This window comes from Pantherophis guttatus, chromosome 7 (assembly GCF_059756535.1).
Source record: "Pantherophis guttatus breed Tessera chromosome 7, ASM5975653v1, whole genome shotgun sequence".
Classification (NCBI taxonomy): domain Eukaryota; kingdom Metazoa; phylum Chordata; class Lepidosauria; order Squamata; family Colubridae; genus Pantherophis; species Pantherophis guttatus.
The window spans coordinates 90,372,721-90,399,845 of record NC_142069.1 but is presented as its reverse complement, the minus strand read 5'-3'; the positions used below and the strand labels follow the sequence as shown (position 1 = coordinate 90,399,845).

At 43.6% G+C, this 27,125-nt stretch overlaps 1 protein-coding gene across 40 annotated transcripts in view; it reads left to right on the top strand.

Annotated features, from left to right (window-relative positions):
• The window catches only part of PPFIBP1 (PPFIB scaffold protein 1), a 98,067-nt gene that overhangs the window by 38,630 nt on the left and 32,312 nt on the right, over positions 1 to 27,125 (top strand). For 9 of the 40 annotated variants that reach the window (XM_087873422.1, XM_087873419.1, XM_060694889.2 and 6 more), the window contains 10 exons: positions 9,026 to 9,123; positions 10,573 to 10,778; positions 14,075 to 14,161; positions 14,761 to 14,874; positions 15,548 to 15,679; positions 16,797 to 16,889; positions 20,444 to 20,536; positions 22,736 to 22,847; positions 24,029 to 24,061; positions 26,053 to 26,114. In XM_087873422.1, the coding sequence (XP_087729548.1) occupies positions 9,054 to 9,123; positions 10,573 to 10,778; positions 14,075 to 14,161; positions 14,761 to 14,874; positions 15,548 to 15,679; positions 16,797 to 16,889; positions 20,444 to 20,536; positions 22,736 to 22,847; positions 24,029 to 24,061; positions 26,053 to 26,114 (1,002 nt within the window). In that variant the 5' untranslated portion in view covers positions 9,026 to 9,053. The remainder of the gene's footprint in view (positions 1 to 9,025; positions 9,124 to 10,572; positions 10,779 to 14,074; positions 14,162 to 14,760; positions 14,875 to 15,547; positions 15,680 to 16,796; positions 16,890 to 20,443; positions 20,537 to 22,735; positions 22,848 to 24,028; positions 24,062 to 26,052; positions 26,115 to 27,125) is intronic. The other 31 variants (XM_087873444.1, XM_087873442.1, XM_087873440.1 and 28 more) reach the window with 5 other exon arrangements.

The window sequence follows — 27,125 nt, the reverse complement described above, 5'->3', positions numbered from 1 at the left end:
AGAGGGAGTGAGAGAGAGACATAGAGAGATACAGAGAGAGGGGGTGAGAGAGAGACAGAGAGATACAGAGAGAGGGTGAGAGACATAGATACAGAGAGAGGGCGAGAGAGACAGAGATACAGAGAGAGGGTGAGAGAGACATAGAGAGATACAGAGAGAGGGGGTGAGAGAGAGACATAGAGAGATACAGAGAGAGGGGGTGAGAGAGAGACAGAGAGATACAGAGAGAGGGTGAGAGAGACATAGATACAGAGAGAGGGCGAGAGAGACAGAGATACAGAGAGAGGGTGAGAGGGTGAGAGAGACAGAGAGATACAGAGAGAGGGTGAGAGAGACAGATACAGAGAGGGGGAGAGAGACATAGAGAGATACAGAGAGAGGGTGAGAGACATAGATACAGAGAGAGGGCGAGAGAGACAGAGATACAGAGAGAGGGTGAGAGAGACATAGAGAGATACAGAGAGAGGGGGTGAGAGAGAGACATAGAGAGATACAGAGAGAGGGTGAGAGAGACATAGATACAGAGAGAGGGCGAGAGAGACAGAGATACAGAGAGAGGGTGAGAGGGTGAGAGATACAGAGAGAGGGTGAGAGAGACAGATACAGAGAGGGGGAGAGAGACATAGAGAGATACAGAGAGAGGGTGAGAGACATAGATACAGAGAGAGGGCGAGAGAGACAGAGATACAGAGAGAGGGTGAGAGAGACATAGAGAGATACAGAGAGAGGGGGTGAGAGAGAGACATAGAGAGATACAGAGAGAGGGTGAGAGAGACATAGATACAGAGAGAGGGCGAGAGAGACATAGATACAGAGAGAGGGCGAGAGAGACAGAGATACAGAGAGAGGGTGAGAGGGTGAGAGAGACAGAGATATACAGAGAGAGGGGGAGAGAGACATAGAGAGATACAGAGAGAGAGGGCGAGTGGGGAAGGGAGGGAGGGAGGAAGGGAGGGGAGAGAGAGATGTCAAAAGGATTTTGTGGTTCCTAGTGTTTTTTAACCACTGGTTCTCTGCTCTAATGACTGGCTGGGTAGGTGTGGCTAGGGGAGGGTCATATTACCGGTGGAAGTGAGTGACATCGAGTTGGCCACGCCCACCCAGGTTTTGTGGCTCCTATGTTTCTCTCACTCACTCTCTGTATCTCTATGTCTCTCTCTCTCTCTCTCCCCCCTCCCCCTCTCTCTGTATCTCTCTATGTCTCTCTCTCTTCCCCTCTCTCTGTATCTCTCTATGTCTCTCTCTCTCCCCCTCTCTCTGTATCTTTCTATGTCTCTCTCTCTTCCCCTCTCTCTGTATCTCTCTGTCTCTGCCCTGGCCGCTTCTCCATCCCCTGCTGTCACCCTTACCTTCTCAAGCCAGGCGAGGAGTGACTGGGAGGGGCGGAGCCAGCCAGTGGTGGGATCATCTGACAGGGAGCCACAGCAGAGGGCGCAAAGAGCCACATGCGGCTCCAGAGCCACAGGTTGCTGACCCCTGCGCTAGGCGACTGCTTCATATTTATGACGGTCGCAGCGTCCCAGGGAAAAACGTGATCCTGTTTTACGACCGTTTGATGAAGCAAAATCGACGGGGATGCCAGATTCACTTAACAGCCATGTTACTAATTTAACAACGGAAGGATTCACTTAACAACTGTGACAAGAAAAAAAAACCCGTACAGTAAGGCAAATTAACATCATGTCTCACTTAACGGGAATTTGGGGCTCCATCGTGGTCGTAAGTCAAGGACCACCTGTATTGAATGCAACTGTTTTCACGTTTATTTGCTTCACTAAGAATAGCTTGCCTCAGTACCCCCTCCCTGCAGTTGCCAGTTGTCACCACATATTCTAAGGAGGGGGTGAGTTGAAAACACACCAGTGGTAATTTTAACCATGGAAACCAAAGCGGAGATAGTTTGAGGACTAAATATAAACATCACATGAAAAACAATTATTCTATTTCTAATATGAATCTTCAAGCATCTTGTCTCTAAATATACGGACTAGTAAAGAATAACTGGAGTTGGAAGGAACCTTGTAGGTCCAACTCCTTGTGTTGTCCAACTCCAACCCTGAACGTTTTTAAGAAGATGATGGATAACCGTTTGTCTGAAATGGTGTAGGGATTCTTGCCTAAGCAGGGGGTTGGACTAGAAGACCTCAAGACTCTTCTTGAAAACTTCCAGTGATGGAGTACCTACAACGTTCTGGTGGCAAGGAGTTCCACTGGTTAATGGCCCTTGCTGCCAGGAAATTTCTCCTTAGTTCCAGATTGCTTCTCTCCTTGGTTAGTTTCCATCCATTGCTTCTTGTCTTGCCCTTCTGGGTGCTTTGGAGAAGAGGTTGACCCCCTCCTCTCTGTGACAACCCCTCAAATATAGACTAGACTAGACTAGAAAATATGGAATAGAAAATATAGACTAGACTAGACTAGAATAGAATAGAATAGTAAATATATACTCGACTAGACTAGAATAGAATAGAAAATATGGAATAGAAAATATAGACTAGACTAGAATAGAAAATATGGAATAGAATAGAATAGAATAGAATAGAAAATATGGAATAGAATAGAATAGAATAGAATAGAATAGAATAGAATAGAATAGAAAATATGGAAGGGGAGGGGAGGGAAGAGAAGAGAAGAGAATAATAGAATAGAAAAAATGGGATGGGAGGGAAGGGAAGAGAAGAGAAGAGAAGAGAATAATAGAATAGAAAAAATGGGATGGGAGGGAAGGGAAGAGAAGAGAAGAGAAGAGAATAATAGAATAGAAAAAATGGGATGGGAGGGAAGGGAAGGGAAGGGAAGGGAAGGGAAGAGAAGAGAAGAGAAGAGAAGAGAAGAGAAGAGAAGAGAAGAGAATAGAATAGAAAATATGGAAGGGGAGGGGAGGGAAGAGAAGAGAAGAGAATAATAGAATAGAAAAAATGGGATGGGAGGGAAGGGAAGGGAAGAGAAGAGAAGAATAGAATAGAAAATATGGAATGGAATAGAATAGAATAGAATAAGAATAGAATAGAATAGAATTCTTTATTGGCCAAGTGTGATTGGACACACAAGGAATTTGTCTTTGGTGCTTATGCTCTCAATGTACATAAAGAAAAATAAAATATTGGGACACTATTGGAATATTGAAATGCAAAAAAACGATCGCGAGTCTCTGTTTTTCAGTGCCGTTGTAACTTTCAAACGGTCGCTAAAGAAACCGTTGTATAAGTCGAGGACTGCCTGCGTTGGAGAGCTGTTCAAATTAGAACACAGCTACAGCTAAATGTTTTGATTTGTAGCCTTCATGAAGCTCTTAAATACTTTGATACTTCAACCCTTTGGCCTTTGGAACGTGCTTTGTTGCTCTCGGTAGTACAAAGAGGTTTGATAAGGATTTTCAGTCCTGCTCTGTGTAAATCTCATTTTGCTCGTAGAAGGCTGGTGGTTCTTTTCTCCCTTCCCTTTTCTTCCTGAAGCATGTTAATTTGGGTTTGGCAGGATAACAAACCCACATTTGGAAGGGACCTTGGAGGTCTTCCAGTCCAACCCACTGCCCAGGCAGGAAACTCTACACCCGTGATGGCGAGGCGTATGAGGGTCAGAGGGGGACAGAAATTCCGACTTGGGGTCTGCTTCAGCCTCCTGGTGTGGGGCTTTGGGCGAAGGCTGGAGGGAAGTGCCGCTGGTGGCAAAGAGCCGGAGGGCCTCGTTCCAGTGGGACTGCATCATGGCCTATCCGACCATCTCAGCCCACTGAGCCTCCAGGCGCCGGTACCTGGCCTTGCACTCCGCAGGTCTTCCCTCTGTTTGGAAAGCCTATGCTCCTAGTCCTCAGTGAGGTGCTTCTGCTGAGCCTCCTTCTCGGTTGGATCCAATTTGAGCTGAGCTCTTTTGCCAACTCTTTCTCGTGGTGGCTGCTTAGCTCCAACAACTACTTCCTGTTGGGGCCCTAAGGAGCCCGGTGGGCAGGCAAGGAGTGGCTGGGAGGGGAGGGGCAAGAAAAGGCCGGCGAAGTGCCCCTCAACGCGAGTGACGTCGAGTTGACCACGCCCACCGAGTCACATGACTACCTAGCCACACCCACCCAGCCGGTCATTAGGCAGATCATATTAGTGGTCCGCGGGATTTAAAATTATGAATTTAGTGGTCCTTGAGGTCCCAAAGGTTGGTGACCCCTGCACTAGACAAATCTGTGTAAAGCCCTCTCACTCCTCCCCACCCACAGCTGCAACCTCTCTTCTAGCAGGAGCCATGAATCTAGGACGGGGGTGTCAAACTTGATTTCTTTGAGGGCCAGATCAGCCTTCCATAGTTCTCTTCCACGGGCCGCCCGGGGGTAGGTGGGGAGACGGGACAGGACTGGCTCTTCCTGCAGCACCCTCCTGGCCAAAATGGTAGGGGGAGCTCGTGCTGCCCCCCCGTGCCCCGTTTTGGCTGGCAGAGTGCTGCAGGAGGCTGTCTAGGCCGAAAAAGGCATCCGCGGCCCCTCCATGCCCCGTTTTGGCTTCCAGAGGCACCGCGGGTCGGTCCTTTGCTATTTCTAGGCCGGCTCCGCGGGCCAAAATTAAGCACCCCGGCCTTAATTTTGACACCCGTGATCTAGGATGACCCGCAATTGTTACACACCAACTCAGTCCATTGGGATGATTGTGAAAGGGGCAAGAAACATTTTTTTTGTGACCCGGAGCCATCTTCAAAGCTTTCCAGATGTTGTCTTCATGGCTTCTCCACTCTACCCACCCCCACCCCCCCCGAAGCGATTTTGGTCCACGAAAGCCACATGATTAAAAAAAAATATTTCCCAACTCCTCTTTTTACCATCGACGTCACCGACTCCTCGTTTTGAAACAAACACTAATTAAAGCCCAGCTTTTTGGGAAAGGACTGTAATTTTGGCGCCAATAAATATCGTAGCATCCCACCTTCGAACGCCGAGTAGGATTTAGGGTTTGATTGTGGTCCCCTGCTTTTAAGTCTCGTGGCGGGCGGAGAATCGCCCCCCCTCCTAGTCGTCTGATATGTTTTTTTTAAAAAAAACGAAGATTGTTGTGTTTTTTTTTTTCTTGACAACTTCGAAAAATAGCACCGAGCCGTAGCAACAAGATTGCATAGAAACCGGGCAGAAACTGTGGCATTTTCGAAATGTGTGCATGACAAAATCCGTCTTGCATCTTCTAGTTAAGACATGGATCTCAAAACTCAGCAGCCCTTAAGGTGAGCTTCGTGGAAAATCGTGGGAAATTACTTCGGTTTGGAATTGGCCGCGGTTATTTAGAGCAAGGTTTACAACCGTGTGTAGGCAGATGTTCCCATGGGCGATTTGGAAAATATACCATATGGGAGTGAAAATTTCTGCAAAACGTCCTTTCGGGCAATTTCGAATAAAGCTCGTGAGCCGTGAATAAAACTCCTCCTTGATGGCCTCAAGGGCGAGACGCGACACATTAAAATTTTCCTGCTGCCATCCTGCCCTTCTATATTTGTATTTTTGTATATGTGTATGTGGTTTTCTATTTATATATTTGCGAGCATGTTTTCTCTTTCTGCTTCTGTTTTTTTTTCCGCGATGAAAATAGCAAAGGCTTAGTTGAATTTTTTTAACCCCCCTTCTCTCTCTCCCTCCCTCTCCGTCCTGCGCCCATAAGAACGAAAATTCACATTTGTGTCTACGTGGGTGAGAATTATATATTCTTCTTGAATATTTTTAACGAAATGTGTTTCTAGTGGTTAAGACTCTGTGGTGGGATTTTTGGATTCTTTTCTGCATTCTACCACTTTCAATACAGGCGGTCCTTGACTTATAACAGTCCATTTAGTGACCATTCGAAGGTACAACAGCACTGAAAAAAGAGACTTATGTCCGTTTTTCACGCTTACGACCGTTACAGTATCCCCCCCCATGGTCATGTGATTAAAATTCATATACTTGTCAACTGATTCATATTTATGACAGTTGCGACCATCTGACAAGCAAAGTCAATGGGGAAGCCAGATTCACTTAACAACGGGGTTACTAACTGAACACCTGCAGTGATTCACTTAACGAGAAAGTTCGTAAAATAGGACAAAACTCACTTAACAACCATCTCGCTTAGTGATAGGAATTTTGGGCTCTCAATTGTCGTCGTAAGTCGAGGATGATCTGTATTCAGTAGATCTTGAAATTAAATTCTTGCCTGTTTTTCGGTACAGAATCTCTCTCGATCTTGCAGAGAGGAGTGCAATATTTAGTCCACCTTCAGAAAGTTCTGATAATCTCTTTCTACGTAAACGGTATAATCTGGATGTGAAGCTTCTTGAACCCAATGGGCAGATTGCGGTTTTCTTTCATACCGTGCCAGATAGAAGCAATTTGTGCTTGGAATGGATTAGTGCTTTCTGTATAATTAAAATATTTGACGCTGGAAAATGTGCAAAGCGTTGCAAAGTTGAAATGTTTTTGTTCTCAGAAGGTTGGAGAATAGCTGGCCTGGTGTTTAGGAGAAACTCTATCTAACCTGTCCATTATTGTTCCAAAACCATGAAAACTTTACCCAAGCAAAGCAAAAAGCAAAAAAGTTTGCAAACAATTTGCACAGTTTCTCCCGTCCCTTCCCTTCCCTTCCCTTCCCTTCCCTTCCCTTCCCTTCCCTTCCCCCCTTCCCTTCCCCATCAATTCCCTTTCCTTTCCTTCCTTTCCTTTCCTTTCCTTTCTTTCCTTTCCTTTCCTTTCCTTTCCTTTCCTTCCCTTCCCTTCCCTTCCCTTCCCTTCCCTTCCCTCTTCCTCCTTTCCTTTCCTTTCCGCCCCTCCCCTCCTTTCCTCTTCCCCTTCCCTCCCATCTCTTCTACTCCTCCTCTCCTTTCCTCTCCTCTCCCATCTCTTCTCCTCCCCTCCCCTTGTCTCTCCACTCCCCTCCTCTCCGCTCCTCTCCCCTCCCATTTATCCTTTCTTTTCTTCCCTCTCCTCCTCCTCTCCTCTCCTTTCCCTTCCCTTCTTTTTCCTTCCCCTTCCTTTTCCTTTCCTTTCCCTTCCCTTCCCTTCCATTTCTCATTTTCTTTCTTTCCTTCCTTCCTTCCTTTCTGTCTGCCTGCCTTCCTTCCTCCCCTCCCCCCTCCCCCTCCCTTCTTGCCCATCCCCCATCGTAAGTAGGTTACCAACAAATTATATATTATTCTATAAAGCTTTCCTCACTCACGTTATTAAAATGTTATGATATTATTATGAATGAACGATGTCCAATCTTGATGCCTGGAACTCACGACATCCCTGCAAGCATTTTTGTAACACCTTGACGATGTAACACCTTGTAACACCTTGACAATGTTGGCTTGCGCGTGGGGGGTTGGAAGTTGGATGATGCCAGTGGCCTGCTATTTACAATGTTGGCTATTGCGTTTATTTTGATTTGGTTCACCATTCAGAACCATGTACTTGAGAGGAGTGGCAGAATAAGTGTATTAGACAGTGATCAAAATAGCTAGGTCAGCCTTATCTCTGTGAGTTTCTTTGCCTTTTGATTTAAGATGGGTTTTCATCACTAAAATGTTATTTTTCTTTCTTTTTTGGGGTGTGGGTGGGGTTGGTTTTAACCCTATGTGTGCTGCCAGAGTTGCAACTATGAGCTGGGTAGCTAAATAAGTTAATATAACAAATAAATGTGAAAATATCTACAGACCCTTCTCATCCTGGACATAAACTGTTTCAACTCCTACCCTCAAAACGATGCTATAGAGCACTGCACACCAGAACAACTAGACACAAGAACAGGTTTTTTCCAAACGCCATCACTCTGCTAAACAATTCCATCAACACTGTCAAATTAGTTACTAAGTCTGCACTACTATTAATCTTCTCTTCCTTACTAGTATCCGTCTCTTCCCACTTATGACTATAAGCATGCTGCTTGTATCTTTACAATTTATATTGTTTTTACTTGTTTCCTAGTACGATTTGATTGCTTATTTAGTAACCTATGACTATCACTAAGTGTTGTATCTTTTTATTCTTGATGAATGTATTTTATTCTGCTTATGTACACTGAGAGCGTATGCACCAAAGACAAATTCCTTATGTGTCCAATCACACTTGGCCAATAAAGAATTCTATTCTATTCTATTCTATTCTATTCTATTCTATTCTATTCTATTCTATTCTATTCTATTCTATTCCATTCCATTCCATTCCATTCCATTCCATTCCATTCCATTCTATTCTGCTCCCACCTCTGCTGGGAAGGATTTTCCCCCCTGCAACAGGCAAAGTTTAGTAACGCTGGAATGCCTACATCCGATCAGTAGCCGATCCCTGGTACTTTCGCCTTCGTTGGCCAGCATTTGCAAATCTTATTTGGATTTAAAAAGGGAGAGTTGAATTGAGAAGGCTTGCCTTGGGCAGCTCTTCAGATCGGTGGCACTGTTGTTATTCTCTGACATTTACACTGATGTGCTTACGTGTCCATGAACACGCATGTGAACAAAATGTAGCATAAAATAGCAGATTAATTTCTGGGCAAATTCATGTTTTAAGAAATCATAAGGAGTTGGCCTTCCCTAGGATGATGGAAGGAGATGGAGGGGATGTATTTACTACACTTAATTGGAATATCTATCTATCTATCTATCTATCTATCTATCTATCTATCTATCTATCTATCTCTATCCATCCATCCATCCATCCACCTACCTACCTACTTACCTACCTACCTAAATAGAGCTGGAAGGGATCTTGGAGATCTTCTACTCTAGTCCAGTTCTAGAGCAACCACACCTTCTGGAGGCAAACTGTTCCAGTGGTTAATTGTCCTCACTCTTAGAAAGTTTCTCCTAAATTCCTTCTCCTTAAATGCTTCTCTCCTCGATTAGTTTCCATCCGTTGTTTCTTATCTTGCCTTCTGGTGCCGAGTTAGAGCAAAGCTGGATAATACACCTTATGTGAAAACGGTCTCTAAACCCAAGACAGAAGTTCTTGACCCAATGTTCAGCGAATGCTGAACTGAATTTGCAGATAGTTTCAGATTGGCTTCTGAAATGGGCAAATCCTACATAACTCCTTGTTGCCTCCTGATTCCAGATATTAGCGGTGGCTACCCTACAGAAGGATGACCATGATGGGAGATGCAAGTGAGATGCTGGCTGCAGCTTTGGAACAAATGGACGGCATTATTGCAGGTAGATCATCCATCACGCTCTTCCTTAGCTCTACATTTCATCCCTGGCTCTGATATTCTTAGATGCACAGAAAGCCTTTGACAATGTGAATTGGCGATTTATGTTGCTTCAAATGGAACACATGGGCTTTGGTAAAAAATTTACCCAATCAAGCTATATATTATAAACAAACGGCAAAAATAATGATAAATGGAGAATTGACAGATTCTATTGAGATTAAAAAAAGATACCAGACAAGGTTGTCCACTGTCCTCTCTGTTGTTCATATTAACGTTAGAAGTGCTAAATAGAAATATTAGAGAAGAAAAAGATATATTTATTTCAGCAAGCCGGGCTGGGTTAAAAATCTTTTAATTGCTGAATTTTATGGGTAAGGGGTTTTAAATTGGGGGAAGCCAATATAAATTTAATTTTGTTTTTATAGTATTTTAATGTTTATATTGTATGTTTTTTTTTAAATTTTGGCTGTTCACCGCCCCGAGTCCTTCGGGAGAGGGGGGGGCGGTATAAAAATTTAAAAGATAAATAAATAAAATAATAAATAAAATAAAAGGAATGAAAATTCGAAAAGAAGAATCTAAATTGTAAGCGTTTGCAGATGACCTGGTATTCATTCTCGAAGATCCACTAATATCAATAATTACACTGGTAGATAAAATAGGAGAGTTTGGGAAAGTAGCTGGTTTGAAAATCAATAAAGGCAAAACGAAGATTTTGACTAAAAATATGTTGGCAAAACAAAAAGAAGAATTGGCGGATATATCAAAGATGCAGGTTAAATATTTGGGGATATATTTGACAGCAAGATGTAGCACGCTTAAAGAAAATACATTTCATCCCTGGAGGTGAACTCTTGTGGTTGAGGTCAGGGAGTTCTCCAAATCTGACAACTTTAAGACATGGGGACTTCAATTCCCAGAATTCCTCAGCCAGCCACTCCATGCTGACTTGGGATATCCTGGGAGTTGAAGTCCACAAGTCTTAAAGTTGCTAAATTTGATGGTCTCTCCAGGTCTAGGGATTGATCAAGTACCGGTAGTCCTTGACTTACGACAGTTCGTTTAGTGACTGTTTACAACGGAATAATGACTGGTTTTCACACTTACTTGCAGCATCCCCGTGGTCATGTGATCCCCATGGTCATGTGATCCAAATTCAGACGCTTGGCAATCGACTCCTATTTATGTTGCAGCTTTTTGCGACCTTCTGACCAGCCAAGTCAAGGGGGAAAGCCACTTAACGACGGGGTTATTAATTTAACAACGGCAGGGATTCACTTAACAAAGGCAGCAAGAAGAGTTGTAAAAATGGAGCAAAACTCGCTGAAGAAATTTCCCACTTAAGACACATCAATTTGGGGCTCAATTGAGGCCATAAGTCAAGGACTACCTGGATAATTGATGCTCAACCTGCAGGTTTAACGGTCTTCTCCCCACCCTCGTCCTTCAGGGTCCAAAGCTCTGGAATACTCCAATGGCTTGTTTGATTGCCAGTCCCCAACGTCTCCGTTCATGGGAAGTTTGCGTGTTCTGCACCTGGTGGAAGATCTCCGGGGTTTGTTGGAGATGATGGAAATAGACGAGAAAGAAGGACTGAGGTGCCAGGTCCCCGATTCGACAGCCGAGATTTTGATGGAATGGCTGCAAAACCAAATGGTGAGAACAAGTGAATAGGTCATTATAAATTATGGTGGAAAAAAAAAATACAGTGGGCCTAGCCTTAAAAAACCCCAGGATTTAAAACATACATACTTGTTGAAGGTAGGTAGGAAGGGAGGAAAAGAAAGAAAGAGGGTGGGGGGAGGGAGAGCGAGAGACAGAGACAGAGAGAAAGGAAGAAAGGAAGAAAAGAAGGAAGGAAAGAAGGGAAAGAAAGAAAGAGAAAAAGAGGGAAAGGAAAGAAAGAAAAAGAAAAGAAGGAAGGAAAAGAAGAAAGGAAGAAAAAAGAAAGGAAGGAAGAAGGGAAGGAGAAAGAAAGAAGGAAGAGAAACAAAGAAAGGAAGAAGAAAGAAAGAAGGAAGGAAAGGAAGGAAGGAAGAAGGAAGGAAAGAAAAGAAAGAAAGAAAGAAAGAAAGAAAGAAAGAAAGAAAGAAAGAAAGAAAGAAAGAAAGAAAGAAAGGAGGGAAGGAGGCAGGCAGGCAGGCAGGCAGGCTGAGTCAACCTTGAGCCGGTCAGGATTGAACTCCTGGCAGTGGGCAGAGTCAGCCTGCAATGCTGCATTCTAATCACTGCACCACCATGGATGGATGGATGGATGGATGGATGGATGGAAGGAAGGAAGGAAGGAAGGAAGAAAGAAAGAAAGAAAGAAAGAAAGAAAGAAAGAAAGAAAGAAAGAAAGAAAGAGAAAGAAAGAAAGAAAGAAAGAAAGAAAGAGAAAAAAAGAAAGAAAGAAAGCATGCATGGTAGCTCAAGTGGCTGGAACCCAGGACAGGAGGTTAGCGAGCCCGTGTTCGAGACCCGAGTTCTGGGTGGGATGAGCTCCCGTCCTTTGCTTCAGCACCTGCCAGGGACATGAAAGGAGCCCCAAAGTGGGCGTTTCCTAGGCAACGGTGATGTCACCGTCTGATCCTTTCAACCTGGAAGTGCTTTGGTGCTTCCGACATGAGTGCGATGCGATGTGACATGCTTGTCAAAATCCTATGGTGTTGCCACGCAATTTGACTTGAATTTTTTTTACAGGGTTTTTGCATTTCCCTGTTATTGTATTTGTGAGAAGTGAGTTGTGTTGCAGAATGGGATGGGCGGCATAATAAACCAATAAATAAATAAACATAAGGAAGGAAGGAAGGCAAGAAAGAAAGAAAGAAGAAAAGAAAGAAAGAAGAAAAGAAAGAAAGAAGAAAAGAAAGAAAAAAGGAATGAAGGAAAGGAAGATAGAATAGAATAGAATAGAATAGAATAGAATAGAATAGAATAGAATAGAATAGAATAGAATAGAATAGGGAGAAAGAGAAGGAGAAGGAGAAGGAGGGAAAGAAGAGTTAGTAGGAGAAGAATGAGAGAAGTAGAAGCAAAAGGAATAGAATAGAATAGAATAGAATAGTTGGAAGGGACCTTGGAGGTCTTCTAGTCCAACCCCTCACTCAAGGAGGAGACCCTGTACCATTTCAGACAAATGGTATAGGGTAGTTAGGTGAGAAGCTGTACGTTGGCCTGCAAGTTCTTCATAAAAAGCTCAACTTGCAATGGTCCAGAGTTGCCATCTACTGGAAGATGAGACTGCATGCAATCTGAATTCCTGACTGTAGGTCTTCAGTGAAATCTTCTCTGGTGTTTTCCATGATCACGGAAATATTTTCCCATGGAAAATTGTTGAGGCATGCTCCTCCATAGATGTGTCTAAATAGTAAGGCTAAAATTATATCCTTATATAACAGCCCTCTTTTGTCAGCCTGTCTTTCAGCGAGACACTTATGGCAATAGCACTTAGACTTATATACCACTTCATAATGCTTTACAGCTCTCCCTAACTCAGTGTTTCTCAACCTTGGAAGCTTGAAGATGGGTGGACTTCAACTCCACCCATCTTCAAGCGCTGCTGGCTGGGGGATTCTGGGAGTTGAAGTCCACCCATCTTCAAGCTTCCAAGATTGAAAAACACTGCTCTAAGTGGTTTTACAGAGTCAGCCTCTTGCCCCCAACAATCTGGGTCCTCATGTGACCCAACTCGGAAGGACGGAAGGCTGAGTCTGTCAGGGTGGCAATTACTCCCATTCTGCTTTTGGGTAATTGCACCTTGATTTAGAGAAGTGGATCGAGGCTTTTCCCTTGAAGCATACTTTAAGAAAATAAACCCGAAGATATATTTTCTAAGAAAAACTCATTTATTTGTTATAAAGAAAATAAAACATCTCACTAGCTAATTAATTACATCTTGGCAAAGCTTTCCCGGCCAACTCTCTTGGCCGGAGAACAAAGAAAAAGTTAGAAGAAAGTGAAAGAATGTGGACATGCGCAGTTAGCTTAGAGATAAGAACTTGGCAAGCTACGGTAAGTCTGAAAGTTCAAAAATAAGAGCTCATCTGGTAAATACAAAAACGCAGTGACAGAGTCAACCTTGATCCGGTGAGGATCGAACTCTGGCTGGGGGCAGAGTTACCTTGCAATACTGCGCCACCAAGAAGGAGATTGAGAAAGGGAATAAGAGAGGAAGGAAGGAAGGAAGGAAGGAAGGAAGGAAGGAAGGAAGGAAGGAAGGAAGGAAGGAAGGAAGGAAGGAAGGAGTAGCAGCACTTACATACTGCTTCATGGTGCGTTACAGCCCTCTCTAAGTGGTTTTACAGAGTCAGCCTATGGCACCCAAAAATCTAGGTCCTCATTCTACCGACCTCGGAAGGATGGAAGGCTGAGTCAACTTTGAACCTGTCAGGATCAATCCTATAACATTTCAGACAGATGGCTGTCCAGTCTCTTCTTAAAAAACTTCCGGTGTTGGAGAATTCACAACTTCTGGTGGCAAATTGTTCCACTGGTTAATTGTTCTCACTGTCAGAAAATTACTCCTTAGTTCTAGGTTGCTTCTCTCCTGGATTAGTTTCCACCCATTGCTTCTCCTCCTGCCCTCAGGTGCTTTGGAGAATAGCTTGGCTCCCTCTTCTTTGGGGCAGCCCCTCAGATATTGGAAGACTGCTATCCTGTCTCCCCTGGTCCTTCCTTTCATTAAACTAGACATGCTCAGTTCCTGCAACCGTTCTTCATATGCTTTAGCCTCCAGTCCCTTAATTATCTTTGGGGTCATCTTGAAGTTGGATGAGACATAAAAGAATGAACAGAAAAGAAATACATAGGGCACGGGGTGGTGGGAAGTGTGGGTGGGTGGGAAGAGATTCTGGATTCTCATCTTACAACCTTTGTGATGCCTTTTTACGTGGCACGCCGTGGTCTTTTGAACGGATCGAGAAAGCAATGTGACAGGCAACTCAGTTGGGTTTTTTTCTCTCATTTTCCAGATTAATGGACATTTATCTGCTAACGGAGATGTCTACCAGGAACGGCTGACCCGTCTGGAAAGCGATAAGGAATCCCTTGTCCTGCAAGTGAGTGTGAAGATGGCACATTCTCTGGTTGGCATAGAGATAGGGAGTGGCACCATTTGTTTTCATCTTTCTTTCTTTCTTTCTTTCTTTCTTTCTTTCTTTCTTTCTTTCTTTCTTTTTCTTTCTTTCTTTTTCTTTCTTTCTTTTTTCTTTCTCTTTCTTTCTTTCTCTGACCCTTTCTTTCTTTCTCTGACTCTTTCTTTCTTTCTTTCTCTTTTTCTTTCTTTCTTTTTCTTTCTTTCTTTCTCTTTCTTTTTCTTTCTTTCTTTCTTTCTTTCTTTCTTTCTTTTTTCTTTTTCTTTCTTTCTCTGACCCTTTCTTTCTTTCTCTGACCCTTTCTTTCTTTCTTTCTCTTTCTTCCTTTCTTTTTCTTTCTTTCTTTCTTTCTTTCTTTTTCTTTCTTTCTTTCTCTTTCTCTTTCTTTTTCTTTCTTTCTTTCATTCTTTCTTTCTTTCTTTCTCTTTCTTTCTTTCTTTTTCTTTCTTTCTCTGACTCTTTCTTTCGCTGACCCTTTCTTTTTCTTTCTTTCTCTGACCCTTCCTTCCTTCCTTCCTTCCTTCCTTCCTTCCTTCCTTCCTTCCTTCCTTCCTTCCTTACAGGTGAGCGTCCTCACTGACCAAGTGGATGCTCAGGGAGAGAAGATCAGGGATCTGGAGTTGTGCCTGGAGGAAAACAGAGAGAAGCTGAATTCGACAGAAGAAATGCTACAGCAGGTACCACCCGTTCTCCATCTGTGAATCTAAAGGGTTTTTAGACATTTTCCTTTCTATGTCTTAGTAAAAAGTATTGATCCATTTGTAATACCTATTCAAAATAGGATGTTTGAGTGTCTAAAAGATTAAAAACGAATGGCAAATGTTTGTAATGCTATTTCAATTCTGGACCTGTTTTAGCCTTGTGCCATACTTAATATTGTTCCAAAAACGGAAGAACGTTTTTAAAGACAGCAATTGGTAGGGTGATTTTAATTGTTGCAAAGAATTAAGGAAACAAAATTCCTTTGGCTAAATAGTGATTCTGATGAAATGGATATTTCCAAGCCATTTAACCATTTAAACTTTTAAAAATAGAAACATACAAATTCTAGACCATTTGGGAAAAACCTCTAATCACGCGGTGTTTTCATCTGATTAAAGATTGCTTTTAGAAACTTCTTCAGATGATGGAATATTTCCTCTTCCTCCTCCTCCTCCTCCTCCTCCTCCTCCTCCTCCTCCTCCTCCTCCTCCTCCTCCTCCTCCTCCTCCTCCTCCTCCTCCTCCTCCTCCTCTTTCCTCCCTCCTCCTCTTTCTTTCATTTGATACAACTTTCAAAGACACCCCACCTTTCTCTCTCCTCTTTTAAAGCATTAATTCATTCATTCTCCTCATTTTTTAAAAAAATCAGGAGCTCCTAAGCAGAACATCTCTTGAAACTCAGAAGTTGGATCTCATGGCCGAGGTCTCCAACCTGAAGCTGAAGCTGACTGCAGTGGAAAAGGACAGGATGGATTACGAAGACAGGTTCGGAGATGCAGATGTGAGTCAAACAAATTTGAAAAAAAATACTTTGGGGGAAATGCCATGGTCAATTTCTTCACTATTTTGCTAAGCATGGCGTTTCTTGATCAACGTCCATTTTGAAGTCAAGATAGCAATAGCAGTAACACTTAGACTTATATAGCACTCCATAGTGTTTTACAACACTTTCTAAGTGGTTTACAAATGTTAGCATCTTGCCCCCAACAATCTGGGTCCTTGTTTTATTGACCTTGGAAGGACAGAATGCTGAGTCAACCTTGAGCATCGAACTCCTGGCTGTGAACAGTGAGTTAGCCGTCTAACCCCTGGACCAAAGGGATGTCCTTTGAGGCAGCTGCTATGACTGTCTTAGAAGATGTAGCTGCTTTAATACTCTGGAAAATGGTCTTTGGCTTTCAGGAGTGAAAATGCTCTTCCTTCATTGAGTTGGCTTGCGTAGATATTTCCATTTCATTGATTTCCACCATTTTCTAAAAAGCAATAGCACTTAGACTTATATTCCACTTCATGCTGCTTTACATTCTAAGCGGTTTACAGAGTCAGCATATTGCCCCCAACAATCTGGGTCCTCATTTTACCCACCTCGGAAGGATGGAAGGCCTTGAGCCAGTCACGATCGAACTTCTGTCAGTGGGCAGAGTTGGCCTGCAATGCTGCATTCTAACCACTGCACCACCATGGATGGATGGAAGGAAGGAAGGGAGGGAGGGAGGGAGGGTTGGAGGAAGGAAGGGAGGGAGGGTTGGAGGGAGGGAGGGAGGGAGGGAGGAAGGAAGGAAGGAAGGAAGGCTGAGTCAACCTTGAGCCAGTGAGGATCAAACTCCTGGCAGTGGGCAGAGTTTGCCTTCAATGCTGCCTTCTAATCACTGCACCATCATGGATGGATGGATGGATGGATGGATGGATGAATGGAAGGAAGGAAGGCAGGCAGGCAGGCTGAGTCAACCTTGAGCCGGTCAGGATTGAACTCCTGGCAGTGGGCAGAGTCAGCCTGCAATGCAGTCATCTTAAAACTGTGAAGACAGAAGGCGGCGGCTCAGGTGTCTTTAGTGCATTTTTCTCCTCGTTTTCTTGACTTTCAAATCTTTTTGTTCACTTCTTTTCTTCCGAAACAGGATTTGATGCAGGAAGTTAATGATTTGCGGTTAAAAGTAGGAGAAATGGACAGGGAAAGGCTTCAGTATGAGAAAAAGCTGAAGTCTACCAAAGTAAGTCCATGTTACAGATAAAGAAATGCAACTTTGGCCGTCTTTATCTCATGACTTATGCATCTACCCAATCTTTTCTACCTAAGATTGATCCATAGATATGGCAGCCAGTACGTGATTGGCGTAAGCCAAGGGTTTAAGTTGGTACAGCCAGAGGATGGTTAGAAGCTGTTTCTATGAAACTGCCTTTAGGAATGGCTAGTATATAAAATTGGATTTCACCACTGCTCTTAAGGATGTAATTCACAAAATGAAAGAGCAAGACATCACACTGGCTAAGAAGAAATTAGCGCCTGCTTAATTTAAAATGCCTACCGTATTTTTCAGAGTATAAGACGCTCTGGACTATAAGACGCACCTACCCTTTTTTGGTGAGGAAAAGAAGGAAAAGAAATCTCCCTCTGCCTCTTAGCAATTTTGCCTCATTGCAGCAAACAGCCTGCTTTACTTTCATTTTCGTTTTCAGCATAGCTTGATTAGCACAAGAAAAAAAAATCTGCTCCCAGCAATTTACCTCCTTGCAGCAAGCAGCAGAGGCCCACGCAGCAATAAGCAGTGGCAATCCCTGTAGCCTGAAACAGCTGAGAGTTGGGAGGCCGATCCAACGGACAATCAACTTGTGCTAATCAGGTTGTGCGGAAGCTGAAATGGGCTGTTTTTTCTTGCTGCTTGCTGCAAGGAGATAAATTGCTGGGAGGCAGAGGCCAAATGGTGGGTGGGCCGTGGGTGGGCGGGGCTACATTCAGTGTATAAGACGCGCCCAAATTTTCACCCCCTTTTAAGGGGGAAAAAGGTGCGTCTTATACTCCGAAAAATACGGTAATTATTTTGCTGGTGTAGAAAAAGAAGATGGTGGCTAGACAAATTTAGATGATACTTGGGTATATAATGTCATGCTAATCAGAAGACCGCATTGGAAAATGGTATGAAAAGTTAGTGCCTAGACCTGTTTAAGAAGAGCGACAATGGGGTTGAGAATCACCTTGATTTTGATACCAGAATTGTGATTTGTGCGTGTAGGAGTCCAAACGTCGTATCTGTTATTACAGCAGGGGTGTGGAACAATGGCCCCTTTATGACTTACGGACTTCAACTCCCAGAATTCCTGACTCAGGGATTCTGGGAGTTGAAGTCCACAAGTCATAAAGGGGGCCATCCTTCCCCACTTCTGGTCTACAGATTCTGAAAGCAGCCACATCATTTCCCAAGCTTGCGACTCCCCAGTCTTTTGCAGGTATAACCGAAAGCAGTGTAAAAACAATTAAAAGCAGAGTAATATAAAATAATTGTGATAGTTGATATAAAAAGTACAATGCAGCTGTGGAAGGACTTTTTATCAATTAATGCCTCATGTTTACAGCTGCTGCTCAATTTTGGGCCATAATCTAATTGATTTACCATCTGTACCTACAACTATTGTCCGATTGCTCTAGGTATTGATGTAAGAGGGGCAGGTGATAGGAATGACAAACATCTCGGTAGAAGCTGTAGTAAAGTACTACGTGTTGGCTGTTTCAGCATCTCCAGTTTTAATGGGCAAACACATCTCTCAAATGGAATTTTAGAATATCTTCCTCGTAATAATACCAAAGGCAGACTATTATGTCTCACTCTAAAGAAACTTTTCCTTAAGTTGGCAGGTGTCTGAAGAATGATCATTGGCCATTTTCAAAAATAGCTCTTTGTTAACCAAAGTCCTATTTCTCTATGATAGATTATTTACTATGGGGTCCTTGGTACTCTCTGAGCTTGGATGTTTTCTTTGGACGTTTCATTACCCAATTAGGTAACATCATCAGTGCTAGAAGGGAGTGGGGTTTGTGAAGAAGAGGAGGAGGAGGAGGAGGAGGAGGAGGAGGAGGAGGAGGAGGAGGAGGAGGAGGAGGAGGAGGAAACAGAAGAAGACTATAGGATCCTTGGTGTCCTCTGAGCTTGGATTCTTTTTTTTTCCAGACATTTCATTACCCAACTAAATAACCTCATCAGTGCTAGTCATTTCAACCCTGAGCTACAAATATTCTCCTTTATAGCTTATTGACTTCTCCTTGAAATTCTACGTCCTTAAATTTTTGGAGAGGTGTAAGTTTGGCAAGGTCATAGACCCAAGGTTCTTCAAAACCTCTGAACTGTAAAATCATCTGTTTTTGTTCTATGATGTCCTTCCAGCTTGAGGGACAATCGCCAATCATTATGAGGGATTCCTTGGTGCTCTCTGAGCTTGCTTGTTTCCTTGCAGATGTTTATTACCTAACTAGGTAACATCATCAGTGCTAGACTAGAAACATTGGCAAGAAAACAAGCAAGTTCAGAGAGCACCAAGGACCCTTCATTTCAACCCTGAGCTACAAATATTCTCTTTTATCAATCATTATTAATGGGATTGGGTCCAAGAGAAAAAGGCACGGCTGCTTTCAGAAGTTGAAGATAGGGTGCAAGATTCACCTTCTCCCATGGTCCAAAACCACAAGCTTTTTTGGAGATCAAATCCAGAGCACCGCAAACTTTTGACCAGTCATATTTCACAATTCACGTTAGATCTGTCCTTCATAACGGCTACCATAAGGTCTTCTGCTTCTGTTCTGCCCCAGCTACGGACCCCAAAGAACGCAGCACACGCAAAGTTTGTACAAAACTTAATTTACTAAAATAACTCCGTCTTTTTCAAAACAAAGGCTGTTAATAAACTTTTTTAACAGCCTACAAGAAACCAAAGATAAAGTAATCACAATCTTACTAAGGTTGGCAGAAAGCCCAGAAGCAATTTGCAGAGAATCCAGACGCGAAGGAGAGTGAACTAAAGTTGTTCCCTACAAATTGCTTCAGTCGGCGTTCCTCCTTAAATAGGCTAAGGGAGTGGCCAATTAGCCCCAAGCCTTACTCTCAAGGAGACCTCCTCCTGAGGAGCCACTCCTGCCTTTTGGCCGCTCTGCGCGCCCGTGCATTAAGAAGAGGCTCCTCCTCTTCATCCTCTTCACTTATGGGAGCTTCTGGAGGTTCTGAAGGCCCTGGCTGAATCCCCGCCTCTGGCACCACATCTTCTCCAGCCTCCTCACTGTCTGACTCGAGTGCCAGCTGCACAGGCTGCTGGCGCAACACCACACCAGCCTCCTCGCTGTCAGAATCAGCTACAATCCGCACAGGCCGCTGACGGGCCACAACAGCTTCAAAGATTTGGTGTCTTTTGATAGGCGTATCTTTCACTGAAGATCATCCCTCTCGCTTTAAATGTAGACCTGTTTATTATTCTCATTATTTAGCCTTTTCTTTTCCTACCATGTTTTCCCGAAAATAAGACCCTGTCTTATATTTTTTTGAACCCCGAAATAAACACTTGGCCTTATTTTTGGGGAGGTCTTATTATTTTGGGGCGTGTGGAGGAAACCAGAGGAAATGGCAGGAAATGGCTGCGCATGTGTTTAAGTATTTTCAGGGGAGGACTTATTTTAGCGCATGCGCTCAAAAGCTTGATGGGGCTTATTATCAGGGGATGTCTTATTTTCGGGGAAACAGGGCACATCTTTACTTCTCTTTCCATCCTCTGTCCCTCTTGCCAGTCTTTAATGGCCAAACTTTCTAGCATGAAAATCAAAGTGAGCCAGATGCAGTACGAGAAGCAACGGATGGAGCAAAAATGTCAAATATTGAAGGTCTGGTAGATCGGTAGACTTTCAGTGGCTTTTTGTAACTCTCTTTACCATCTTGCTTGTCTGTATTTTAAAACTTCCTTTTTCTTTTTTTTTTCTTTTTGGGGGTGGTGCATGTATGGATTTCTTTTTCCCCCCTCCTGTTCCTACGTAAATCCCTCCGAAGTACGTCTCCAACTAAACCAAAATATCTGTGTGTGTTTCTGGTTTTTTTTTTTTTTTAATTTTTAATTTTGATTTAGCCTAATGCAGAAAACCATCGGCTGCCAGTTTCTTTCTTGAAATGCGTTAAGCTGAGCTTTTAAAAAAAACACCACCACCATTCCAGCTTTCCTTATTGTAAACCAATATTCCATTTGTTTTTGGGATGTATTAACCTCTTACGCAGGGGTGGGATTGAAAACGTTTAGCAACCGCTTCTCTGCCCGGTTGCTGGGTGGGCTTGGCCATGAGGGCGTGGCCTACTCGGGCTCCGGAGGCTGGAAACGGGCCCATTTCTGGACTTCCGATACTTCCGGTAGGCCCATTTTTCACCCTCCCAGAGCCTCTGTACGGGCCCTGCACTTATCCCGCATCCAAAACGGGCCGCATGGAGACTCTTGAGAGGAGTGGGGTGGAATGGACAGGGCCAGCCACTCCTTGCAACTACCGGTTTGGTGAATCAGATGTAAAATTAACATCCGATTCGTCCGAGCCGGCTGAATCCCACCCATGCTCTTACATCTTGGCTGACAAGTGTGCCTCTGTTGCAGAGAAGATTCCTTGATTTGTGGCCTCTTTGCATTAAAAAAAAAAAGAAAGGTAAATTGGATTACTAGATCCTTCTAGCATTTTGATTTTAGAAAAAGGGAGGATCGCAATTGACTTCTTCCCCTAAGAACTGAAGAAGCTCCTTGGAAGAGAAGTGAAATGTCTTCTAGGAAAAAAAAACAAAAAAAGGCCAGTTGCCTTTTGAAAAAGCACCTTTGGGTCCATCATAATTCAATCTTTTAACTGTGTCTGTATTTTTTTCCTACGAACAAATGTACGGAGCACACAGCTACATTCCTACATATGCATTATTTTTTATGATTTTAAGCATCAAAGCATGCTGAAGCATTTTGTGTTTGTGAAAGACGTCGTCGTAAGAACTTTCAGTCTGGACTCACTTCCACCTGAAAGCAGTGAGTGTAGAATTGTCCTGTCTAGTATTGTACACTTAATTGTTGGTGAAAATGTGTCATGCATGACCGAATGGTAATGAAGATCCTTTTATGTTTCAGTTCAAAGCAGGATATTGAATGTTTAAATCAGAGATGGCTAAAAGACAGGTTATTTTTATATTTGCAAGGGTAAACTTCAACTTAGAACCATTCGCTTAATGACCATTTCCTTTGTAGCATCCTCACAGCTGCATGATCTCAATTCAGACGCTTGGCAACGGATTCATCTTTATGATGGTTGCAGCGTCCCGGGGGCTGTGTGTTCCCCTCTTGTGACCTTTTGATAAACCAAGTCAACGGGGGAAGCCAGATTCATTTAACAACTGAGCGAATCACACTTAACAACCGCAGTGATTTGCTTAAATATGGCAAAAATGTTCATAAAATCGGCGGTGGCTCACTTAACAACCGCTTTGTTTATCCGTAGAAAGTCTGATTCCCAATTATCGTGCTAAGGTGAGGACTACCTGTGATATAATTGACCCAGTTGGATCAGTGGTGGGATTCAAATAATTTAACAACCGGTTCTCTGCCCTAATGACCGGCTGGGTGGGCGTGGCCATGGTGGGCATGGCCAGGGTGTGTGACAAGCAGCACTCTGCCTCCTGCACCCACTGGGAGTGAAAATGGGCCACGGGGGAGATGCCGCACCCTCCGCATCCCATTTTGGGCCTACTAGGCCTCCCTGCAGCCTCCTGGGAGTGAAAATAGGCTGCTGGGAGGGGGATGCTGCATCCCCATGCCCAATTTTGGGCCTAGGAGGCCTCTCTGCACTTACCTGGGAGTCAAAATGAGGCTTGTGGGGACTCCTGGAAGGGGTTTAATTACCGGTTTGCACGAACTGGCTGAATCCCACCACTGAGTTGGATACAATTATTTCAAAATAAATGAATGCCATCTCTGCTTTAAACAGCCAACATTGGTTTAAACCTGTCCCTTTTAAAAGTGAAAACCAAAATAATATTGATTTTGTTTTCTTCTTCTTCTTCTGTCTGTTCAGGAAGAACTATTGTCTTTAAAAGAGAAATTAGAACAGAAGGAATCGGAGATAAAACGATTGCATGAGAAACTGGTCCTTCAAGTGAAAGAAGACTTTGACATCAATGACAAAGGTGAGGTGAAAATTGTAAATACTGTTTTTGCGACGCTGGCTGGGGGATTCTGGGAGTTGAAGTCCATACAGTGAAAACTGAAGTGCACAGATCTTAAAGTTGTGAAGGTTGAGAAATCCTGGGCTAGATAGTTACTATATTTCTTGGAGTGTAAGTCACACTTCCCTTCCCTCTAAAAGAGGGTGAAAATTTGAGTGTGTCTTATACACCAAATGTAGCCCTGCCCACCGCCGTCCCCCCCTTCGGCCATTTTTGGGCCCTCTGTGTTGCATTTTAGACTTGTTCCAGGCTGCAGGGATTGCCACAAACCATTGCCACCTCCGTGCCTCAGGTTTTTGGCCTCTGTGCCTCACGTTTTCAGCCTCCGAACACTCCCTTTCAGACCTGTTCAAGGCTGCAGGGATCACCAGAGCATATTGCTGCCTCTGCACATCACGTTTTCGGCCTCTGCGCATGTCTTTTTTGGCCTCTGCGCATTGTGTTTTTGGGTGGTTACAGGTAGCGGGGATCGGTGGCAGCAAGGGGGACCACTCAAAAACGCGACACGCAGAGGCCAAAAATGCGATGTTCAGAGGCCAAAAATGCGATGCGCAGAGGCCAAAAATGTGATGCACAGAGGCGGTGATCAGTGGCGATGTGCTCTGTGATCCCCGCAGCCTTGAACGGGTCTGGAAGCCTTCTGAGACTGAAAACGTGAGGCACAGAGGCCAAAAACATGAGGCACGGAGGTGGCTGATGAGGAAGAGGAGGAACAGCTGGGTCCAGTGCCTAAAGCGCAGATGCACAGAAGGCAGAGGAGAGGAGAGCAGTGGAAATCTATGGGCCGGTCCTTGGGACAGAAGAGCCACTTTTGCTAGCGAAGGCCCACCTTAACTCTGGGAATAAAAAGCAGGGGGCAGAGATGAATAGATGCAGCAGACAATTAGTCATCTCCTGGCCAGACAGACTTGTTAGCCTGCGGTGAGAGAGAAACTTTTTGCCGGGGCTGCCGACGCTCCTAATTAAAGGAATCTTTGAGTTCACTTCAGAGGGTTTGTCGTATTCGGGGAGCTGGGCCAGAACAATTTGTAAATAAATCTAGTAACACATATGCTACAGGGGGAGGGGGGGTTTGAATTTGTCTTGCACATGCTTCGACGCTTGGAGTCTAATTTTTCAATCTTGTGGGTCTTCCTGCACAGATGACAATTGTAAAAAGAAGCTGAAAGACAAAAGTAAGGGTTTTTTTTTTGTGTGTGTGTCCTCTCCCCAGCACATTTCTCACGTCATTTTCTGGTAGTGCTTCCTGCATGTATCACATTAAAACCATATTAACAAAACCCTCAATGGCGCATCTTCACCTTTCATCTCTAATCCAGTGAGGGAAACAGTAAAGGATACTCTTGTGTTTTTTAAATGCTCTACAGATGGTCCTTGACTCATGACCAGAATGGAGCCCAAAATTTCTGTTGTTAAGCGAGTGGTTAAGTTAAGCCCCATTTTTCCACCTATCTTTCTGCCATTGCTGAGTGAATCACCGCAACTATTCAATTAATAACACAGTTATTAAGTCAATCTGGTTTCCCCATTAACTTTACCTGTCGGAAGTTTTCCAGACATGATCGCGTGACCCCGGGACAATGTAACTGTCGTAAGTACCAGCCAGTTGCCAAACAAATAAATTTTGATCATGTGACAAAGTGAAAACGGTCACTTTTCAGTGCTATTGGAACTTGGAATGGTCACTAAATGAACCATTGTTAGTCGAGGACTACTTGTATTTTTCCTTTAAAGGAAGTGATGGGTTTCTAATGCAATATTCCAATCCTTGGCTTACCGAGGGGAACACTCTTAGCAGGTAACACAAAGGTCTCCATTTTGGTTCAACTGAATTGATTGAATTGATCTGAGAGCAACAAATAACTCGAAGTCGAATTGGTTTTATTTATCGGAGTTCACAAACCATATGTTCCAACGGATATCTTATTAAGTCACAGATAGCATCTTCTACTGGTTTTTTTTGTGAAACTTAAGCTGAAAAGCAAAAGCAGAGTTAATATACTGCTTCACAGTGCTTTGCAGCCCTCTCTAAGCGGTTTACAGAGTCGGCATGTTGCCCCCAACAATCTGGGTCCTCATTTTACCGACCTCGGAAGGACCGAAGGCTGAGTCAACCCTGAGCCCGTCAGGATCGAATTCCTGACAGTGGGCAGAGTTAGCCTGCAATACTGCATTCTAACCACTGTGCCACCATAGATGTAGATGATAGAAAGATAGCAATAACAATAGCACTTAGACTTATATACCGCTTCATAGTCCTTTTACAGCCCTCTCTAAGCGGTTTACAGAGTCAACCTCTTGCCCCCAACCATCTGGGTCCTCATTTTACTGACCTCGGAAGGATGGAAGGCTGAGTCAACCTTGAGCTGATCAGGATCAAACTGCTATCAGTGGGCAGAGTCATCCTGCAATACTGCCTTCTAACCACTGTCCCACCACACACCATATATCGGCCCGACTTTTTATTGCAATAGAGATACCCACCTTCTTATCACAAATCTCCCATTTCATAACTGCTTCTAAACATCCGACACTGTCCATTACCCTGTCTTTTGATGTTATTTGTATGATTCTTCAGCTGTTCAATTTCCTTTCCTTTTTTTTTTTGGTGTGTGTATTGATGTTACAAAAGAGTCATTGTTATTTCATCCTTATCGGGAATGTTTTAATCTCTGGAGATTTGTAATGTTAATGATAAATGAATAAGATTGAGCATTCCGCTGTATTTGGCAGAGCTACAGTTGCGTAGTTGGTTAAGAGTGAGTCGAAAATCGGAAAGTCGTCGTTTTTAGAATTCCCGTTTCACGTTGATTTGGGGTCCTTCACACATTGTCCCCGGTTTAAAATTGGTCACTTTGGTTAACATTGTGGCTTCGTGTTGACTTCAATTTACACGTTGGCTTGCAGTGTCTTTCAATGCTGTCAGTAGTGTAATGGATGAGAAGTGTGCAAGGAATGACGGTTATTAACCTTCAATGTCCATGATCATCACAAGCCCCTTTCTCCATTAAAAACTAATTTGATTTCTTCCTATTTAAATTTGGGTTTTAACTGAAAGGAATCTAGCTGCATTTTTCCCGGTTCGCGCTAAATGATAGAGTTGGTCAAGGTTGGTTTTCTTTCTAACCTTCCACGGGAACGTAAGCGGTAAGCTTTTATCTTTTAGATGTTGAAGTTCAAAAGATGAAGAAGGCTGTGGAATCTCTACTGGCAGCAAATGAAGAAAAGGTAGGCATGAAAGTATTTTCTGATTTTGATGAATAAAAAGGAGGTATGGAGTTGGGGATCCGGGGTCTGAGGCTAGTCATAAATGCTGGAATTTATGAATTCTGCTGGAATTTTAAAGATCAATAAAGGAGAATATTTGTAGGGTTGCAATGCTGATTTCTTGTAGATATTTCATGACCCAACTAGGTAACATCATCAGGGCCAGAAGGGAGTGGGTTTTGTGGAGAGGAGGAGGAGGAGGAGAAGGAGAAAGAGAGGGATGGAAAGAAGCAGAAAGAGGAGGAGGGGAAGGGGAAGAAGTAGAAGGATATGGAGAAGAAGGAGGAGGAGGAAGAGGAGAAGGAGAAAGAAAGAGGGATGGAAAGAAGTTGAAAGAGAGGAGGGGAAGGGGAAGAAGTAGAAGGATATGGAGAAGAAGGAGGAGAAGAAGGAGAAGGAGAAAGAGAAAGAGAAGGATGGAAAAAGGAGAAAGGAGGAGAGGAAGGGGAAGAAGGAGGAGGATATGGAGAAGAAGGAGGAGGAGGAGAAGGAGAAGGAGAAAGAGAAAAGAGAGAGAGGGATGGAAAGAAGGAGAAAGGAGGAGGGGAAGGGGAAGAAGTAGAAGGATATGGAGAAGGAGAAGGAGAAAGAGAAAGAGGGATGGAAAGAAGGAGAAAGAGGAGGAGGGGAAGGGGAAGGGGAAGAAGTAGAAGGATATGGAGAAGAAGGAGGAGGAGGAAGAGGAGAAGGAGAAAGAAAGAGAGGGATGGAAAGAAGCAGAAAGAGGAGGAGGGGAAGGGGAAGAAGTAGAAGAATATGGAGAAGAAGGAGGAGGAGAAGAAGGAGAAGGAGAAAGAGAAAGAGAAAGAGAGAGGGATGGAAAGAAGGAGAAAGAGGAGGAGGGGAAGGGGAAGAAGTAGAAGGACATGGAGAAGAAGGAGGAGTAGGAAGAGGAGAAGGAGAAAGAAAGAGAGGTATGGAAAAAAGTTGAAAGAGAGGAGGGGAAGAGGAAGAAGTAGAAGATATGGAAGA